The sequence below is a fragment of the Sinocyclocheilus anshuiensis genome, unplaced genomic scaffold (assembly GCF_001515605.1).
Source record: "Sinocyclocheilus anshuiensis isolate Anshui unplaced genomic scaffold, SAMN03320099.WGS_v1.1 scaffold45, whole genome shotgun sequence".
In the NCBI taxonomy this organism is placed as follows: domain Eukaryota; kingdom Metazoa; phylum Chordata; class Actinopteri; order Cypriniformes; family Cyprinidae; genus Sinocyclocheilus; species Sinocyclocheilus anshuiensis.
The window spans coordinates 439554-447062 of NW_015536467.1; the positions used below are offsets into that span (position 1 = coordinate 439554).

The 7509-nt window shown below is 33.5% G+C and overlaps 1 protein-coding gene across 1 annotated transcript in view; it reads right to left on the reverse strand.

Annotated features, from left to right (window-relative positions):
- Window positions 1-7509, reverse strand: part of LOC107692692 (aryl hydrocarbon receptor nuclear translocator 2) — a 98224-nt gene that overhangs the window by 5303 nt on the left and 85412 nt on the right. The window contains exon 17 of the mRNA XM_016491888.1: window positions 5211-5464. Within this exon, the coding sequence (XP_016347374.1) occupies window positions 5211-5464 (254 nt within the window). The remainder of the gene's footprint in view (window positions 1-5210; window positions 5465-7509) is intronic.

Below are 7509 nucleotides of genomic sequence, written 5' to 3' on the forward strand. Positions count from 1 at the left end.
GAAAACAGTTGTGCTGCTTAATATTTTTTGTGGAAACTGTGATACATTTTTTTCAGGATTCTTTGATGAAAAAGAACAGCATTTATTCAAAATATAAATATTTTCTAACAATATAAATCTTTGCTATCACTTCTTAACAATTTAACACATCCTTGCTGAATAAAAGATTTAATTTCTTTCAAAAAAAGAAAGAATAAAAATTTACTGACCCCAAACTTTTGAACTGTAGTGTATATTGTTCGAAAATATTTCTATTTTAAATAAATGCTCTTCTTTTTAACTTTTTATTCATCAAAGAATCCTGAAAAAAAGTATCACAGGTTCCAAAAAAAAAATATTAAGCAGCACAACAGTTTCCAGCACTGATAATAAATCAGCATATTAGAATGATTTCTGAAGGATCATGTGACACTGAAGACTGGGGTAATGATGCTGAAAATTCAGCTTTGATCACAGGAATAAATTACATTTTAAAATATATTCAAATAGAAAACAGTTATTGTAATTTTAAATAACATTTCACAATATTACTGTCACTGTATTTTTGATCAAAGAAATGAAGCCTTAGTGAGCAAAAGAGACTTAAAGTAGTTTTACTTGCAACTTTCTACTAGGTCTTTTTAAGCAGCTAAGCAGTTTTTGTTTCTCTTTGGTCAGTTGTGACCACAAATAAAGCACATACTTACACAAACTAAAAATTAAAAATACATGCACTCAGTTTGATGAAAACTGGGATTAAACCGATTCATTCCAAATACAGAAAAAGACAGTGTCTTCCTGCAGTCTCAGAGTCCTTCCTCCCGTCGCGTGTTTAAGTGCCGTTCACCTGAGGAGGCGAAGATAAATGTTCCATTTTCTTTAATGACAGCATATTTAAAAAGAATTATCTGGACACGGCTTCATTTTCAAGCGGCTGGCAGAAGCCTTCAGGGCTCGGAAAGCCATTCGGAGCCTGCTACACTTGAAATAGAAATAGTGGGTTTTTAATGTCACCTGTTTAACACAAATGACTTATTAAATGGACACACTAATCACAGGTTCAAGGTAGAGTGTTTCCCTCGAGGAACACAACAATGGGAAAAAATGTCATCCTGTAAAAGTCTCCGTACGCACGCCCTGCTTCAAATTAAATTCGGTTCGCAGACCTGAATGTGATGGAGAAATCCGAGGCGGCTTTAAACGGATGTAATGCAATAACAACGATTCTACAGTTTCTCGCTTTAAGCCGTTCAGCATGTTCTGCCTTTCGGTCGAGGAATGTGAAAAGTTGCACAATTGTGTTTGTGTATCTGTGCCCTTCGTGTCACGCTGGTCAAATTCCTCACTTTAAAGTGTCAGGATACAGAAACCAGATCTCTCTTGCATGAGTTTAAAAGGTGCAAGGCTTGACAGATTAATTAAACCCACTGCAGGCTGTTTAAAGTCCTGACAAAAGAAACGCAAGTCAAGAGCAAGAGTTTGACTGATGTAACATCAACGTGATCTCTAGGATGGGACAGGAGTGGGCGATGGCTCATATCATGGTATGAGGAATTTTATATTGTGAAAAAAGTGAAAGCATGAATAATAATAATAATAATAATAATGTAAAAAATAATAATATTTAATAAACATGCAATAGTTCATATATTTTTTTCCTGTAATATAAATAGTAATATATTATTTATAATAAAATCATTTATTATATTACTTTTCTTAATAATTATAAAAATATATATTTATATTTTAAAATAATATAAAAAAAATAAACATGCAATATTTAAATAATCAGAATTTTTTTTTATATACACACACATTCTGTAATATAAATAATTTATCTAATATTATATATTAAAAAATAAATATTAACTGATGATAATGTTAACAATATATGCTAGAAAAATATTATATGTAATACATAAAAACAGTAAATTATAAAAAATATACTGTAAAACAATTTTTCTATTTCTGAAAAAATATACTGAATATAATTAATTATGAACATCATTACTAATCAATTTAATTATTCATTAACTGCTTTGTCTAAGAACACCCTTTACCGTAGTAAAACACTGTAATGCATGGCCTCACTTGGCCTATTGTTGTATTATATAATTGCTCTGTATCATTTTAAGCAACAGCATCTTTTCTTGTTACATTTAGATAATAACTTCATTAAAAAGTAATTTTCCAAACTCGTTGAATAAGTTATACGCATTGTCTAACACTTTCATGATTAATAGTCACTGTTGAGAACAAGTAATTTTGAAGAGTTTGTAAAACTACGAACACAAACATCTAATTGCCTGCTGTCCAACAATTGTGATCATTCAAACCACAGAAATCAGTTTTTCATACGGTCTATAATAGAGATTACGTGGCCAAAGCAAAGAAACCAGAACAACAAAACCGTTTGTCTCACTATGGACGCCATACAGTCTTCACACTGTCTGCTGTTCATGACACCTCTTTCTGTTGAAGACAAACGACTGGTTCAGTCATTGTCTGTTACTGTGTGTGTTTTATATGGAAAGCTATAAATCGTTGTACATGTAAAAGACGGGCCCACGGGAGGACTGGTTTCCCAGAGGTGCTGTAATGTGGCCTCCATATGACTGACGTCAGGCTGGATCAGATCACGGTTTGAGGAGCACGGCGGATCTTCTGTGAGATCATTCAACCGATTCAGGTACAAACAGAGCTGCAGGAGTCTGAGGCTGTCACGATGATCAAATTTCGCTAGCGGATATCAATACTTTTACATTAGCAATAGCAGTTGATAAAAGACGAGGAAAATGAGCGCAATCAGAACCAAAACCGATGTTTCCATAAATGACCAACAATGTACAAAAGATTTTTTACTTTACATTAGTGCTGGGCAGTATACCGGTTCATACCGAATACCATTGTTTATTTTTGTTATGATATGAATTTTTAAAATACCACAAGTATGTCACTTAAACAACGTTCGGAACGCGACACTGTTTGAAATTCGTCTGTTAATATCACATGCACTTTTTTTGTTTGTTGTTTTTTTAGTTTGTTACTCAGATGCAGGCAGTGCGCTGCATGAGACAAAAAAGTAATATAGCCAAAACAACCGCATAGCCGCTCTTTAGTGTAGATGCATGTTGATTTTATCAGACGATGGCGTGATTATAAATGAGAGTGACTCCTGGTTAACATGTATTAAAAGGGGTCGTGTTTAGTCACTATTTAGTGTGGTATTTTTTGACAATATTCACTCATCATGACAGTAAAATAGGCCATTATAAGTCAATATACTGCAGTATTTCCTCTCTCAATCAGTAGAAAATATGGTTAACACCCGTCATGCATGGAAAAAAAAAATACACCGTCATATACCGTGAAACCGGTCTAATTTTGAAAAATACCGTGATATAAATTTTTGGTCATACCGCCCAGCACTACTTGCAAGTAAACATAACAAAGATTATTGGAGCACTTTTTACAAGAAAATACTATTTCAGTTTTTCCACTGCAAAAATGTAATGTGTAATTCAATGCTACTTGCCGTTTATTTGTAATTGCTTGTGAAATTTACTAGCAATTTCTGAGTGAAAAAAAGTAAATTATAAAACGGATAGTTCCGGTCCTTGATTCTGATTGGTTGAGCCGCGTTCAAAGCTGTTGTAAATTACTCTACAAACATACATCTTTGTTTACATTTGTGTGTTGCTTGGCAACCACTTTATTGCAACCACAACAGATTCTGAGGAACTACATTGTTTGGTGGAAGAATACTGTTTTTATTAAAATCATTACACTTCATTTGCTCTGTTTTATTTTGTGAAACCTTACTACGTATATGAAATAACCGTTTTATAAAAGCAATAAGCCCCGTGAAGCCATGGTTTCCGAGGCTTCGCATCGTGCCTAACAACGCCCCTTAGCTGTTATAAATTCACTGTAAACCACGGCTTCTTAGGGCTTATTGCTTTAGCAAAAAATGCACAATTACATGTGCATAAATGTAATATATATGTAAGGGATAATGCATGGCTAGCTGTGCATTAAACGATTTTAACGCACGACGTGGAGGCCAAGAACCACCCGACGCGAAGCGCATTAAAATCATTTAATGCACAGCTAGCCATGCATTATCCTGCTCATACCTTGGTCATTTGCCAGCATTTACAAGTTAAAGCTGTTAATGATGTTTTTACGAAAGGGTAAAAATGACTGTTATTTTCGTCAGTTACGGCTCGATAGCTCTTGAATGAATTATAGCATTTATTTTAATTAATTAATTTGAATTAATTGAATTAACTGACAATTGTGTGTGTGCTATCTTTGTCTGCGTGTCTCTCTACAAACAATGAAGCTGTGTTACTTCAAAAACAGCGATTTTACACCTTGTTGCTGAGGAATATAATGTAGCGGTCTAGTATCGAGGCGATTTTATTAATAAAAGTCACGGCAAGCGTTGACAAGTTTGTGTGTGTGTGCACAGTGCAATCTGCGATCTCCGACTCTCTCTCTGCCTTTCTCTCGCTCTCTCTTTCTGTGTGTGTTTGTGTGCATCAATTAAAGCAGCACATTAATATAGAACGGCGATTAAACTGACTTGGAACTACCTGTGCATTAAAGAGTTTTAATGCATACCTGCCAGCCAATCAGAATCGAGAATTCAGGCAGACCATGGTACAAATTGTAAAATAATAAATTATTATTATATATTAATATATTCTATATTTGATATTCATAAAAACAGATATACCAGCAAATATACCAATAAATGTACCACAAGGAGTTGCAAATGTACCAAAACGTTTGACATCCCTAATATCTTTGGAAGTTATTATAATATCTACCCGATCACGTTGGATAGTTAATGACAGAATGAATGAATGCAGCAAAGTTAGCACAGTAAACAATATGCACCAAAATGATGAAATTTAAGGCACACCATAACTACATTAGCGTCCACACCGATGCATGATAATGTTCTCTTTATTATAAGCATGTGCTGCAGTTTTGTCATCTGTCACTTTAAATGCTTGAGCACTTTAAAGCAGGGCAGATTCTGATTGGCTGTCAACGTTTTTAGCATTCATCAGCTGGAAAAAATAGCTATTCCAAAGACAATGTTCCTCTGTGCTGTTAGCATTATAGATTTAGAATGCTAAAACTGTATCTTTGTTTTTATTGTTAACGTTATAGTCCTTGGTGCAAACAAGCCTTTGTTGTCATAAATAAGCAGGTCTTACCGAAAGCAGTGCTGCGATTGGCCAGGTTGGAGTAGGCGTTTCCAGAGGGCGAGGAGGTGGCGGGGCTGGACAGAGGGCTGTAAGAGGACGGGTCGGCCTGGTAGCTGTGACTGGAGCCCATGCCGAACGGTGAGGCCTGGGCCTTACTGGACTGAGCGGGAATCTGCTGCTGTGGTGGAACGACAGGAGACGTGAGGATATTAATATACAGGCGCTGCTTCACAGGCCACAGTGCAGTCTCATTGGGCCAATTGCTGTATATGGGTCAAAGACGCTAAGATGTCCGCATCAAAAGAAATTTACAAAAGTGATTATATGTCCACAGAAAGCACATTAAATATAAGCAAAGTGTCTACTTTGAAGGTTTTAAATAAGTTTTTGGAGAATAAAATAATTGCAAATTAAACAGAAAACCTTTAAAAGTTTTGGGGAAAAAACAACAACAATTAAAGCAGTATTACACTTACTGTTTTTATGCTTAAACCCTTTTTCGTCTTTGACCCATATACAAGTTAAGGCAAAAGGTCTTTTTAAGTAATTAATACTTTTATTCAGCAAGGACTCATTGATCAAAACAATCGTAATATTACAAAAGATTTCTATTTTAAATAAATGCTGGTCCTGAAAAATCCTGAAAAAAATGTATGACAGCTTTCACTAAAATATTAAGCAGCAACTGTTTTCAACAATGATAATACTAAGAAATGTTTCTTGAGCAGCAGATCAGCATATTAGAATGATTTCTGAAGGATCATGTGACACTGAAGACTAGAGTAAAGATGCTGAAAACTCAGCTGCGCATCACAGCAATAAATTACATTTTAAAATATATTCAGATAGAAAACAGTTTTTTGAAATTGTAATAACATTTCACAATATTTCTGTTTTTACTGTATTTTTAAATAAGACAAACAAGATCATAAAAGAAATGTTTCAAAAACATCTAAAAAAATTAGAATCTCACAATACAGTTATCTTAGCTGCAAATTAAGTGCAGAAATGTTGTATTTTTGTTATATAAACCTCATGTTTGGATAATCCAGTAAAATATACTTCATCCCACTTCATTATTTTACAGTTCTGCAAAATCTCTAGTGCTCTCTCTACTCCAGTTTTCCCTGGAAACGCTGTTAGGACCGAGTGTCTGTATCTGCTTAACAACAAATAGGACTTTAAGATCTTACAATCGGGCTAAAAGTCTTAACGGAGCTGAGCAAAAGGAAGAGCAGTGCAGTCACACAATTACAGCTGCAGACAACAGGCTTCACTTTTAATCAATGGAGAACCGCAGAGATACTTGTGGACCAGCATTTCTCTGGTCTTCTGCATAACAAACGGCTTTACACGTTATTATTTAGGATATTATAAATGTGACATGACTGGTGGAAAAAATTTTAATGATATACATGCATTTTATTGCTTACTAAAGAAATAAATAAACCACACACACACACACACTCAGTTCAGAACTGATTAAAAACACACACGCTATCATGAACGCCACACGCAAGGTTCTTGATGACTCTGGTAACCCTTTCAAATTTAAGCATTAAGCACAGCCTGATGGCCTAAAAGATAATATAAAAGCGAATGATTCCCTCTCTTATACTGGTTCATATTACTTTAATTGGACATTGTTGCACTCACAATTTGTACAGTTTCCATTCATACAGCTATCCAGTTTTCAAACTTTTTGTATATGCAATAAAATAATACATTATTTTTAGTCATTTTAGGTTTTGTATTATTATTATTATTTAATAATAAATAAATAAATAAATATTATTTATTATTTTATTATTTAGTATATATGGGTTGTTGATATATAGATACCGTACATGTGTCCTATGGTGTAACAGCAAAATTGAGAAAACAATTAATCATTATTAATAATTAATTTCTTGTTAATACTTGTTAATAATATACAAATAGCATAAGAGAGATTTTTCTTCATTGTTAGTTTTTTTTCTCTAAATTTTTGCTGTCACACCATAGGACACATTTACAGTATATTTGTCAACTACACATATATATATAGTTTCCTGCCACATACAAAAACGTTGCAAAACATATTAATATTTATATTTTTATACTAATATTGTATACATGTATAAATGTAATGTTTTTACAATTATGTAATATGTAATCATTTTACAACTATTTTTATAGAAATTATCATTGATTGTTATTTTTTTATTATTAAATATATAAATATTATATATATTTTGCCCCCTAAACATACCAAAATCTGTTGCAAAATAGTGCTTGTATATATCTGTGTATGTATATCTGACACTAG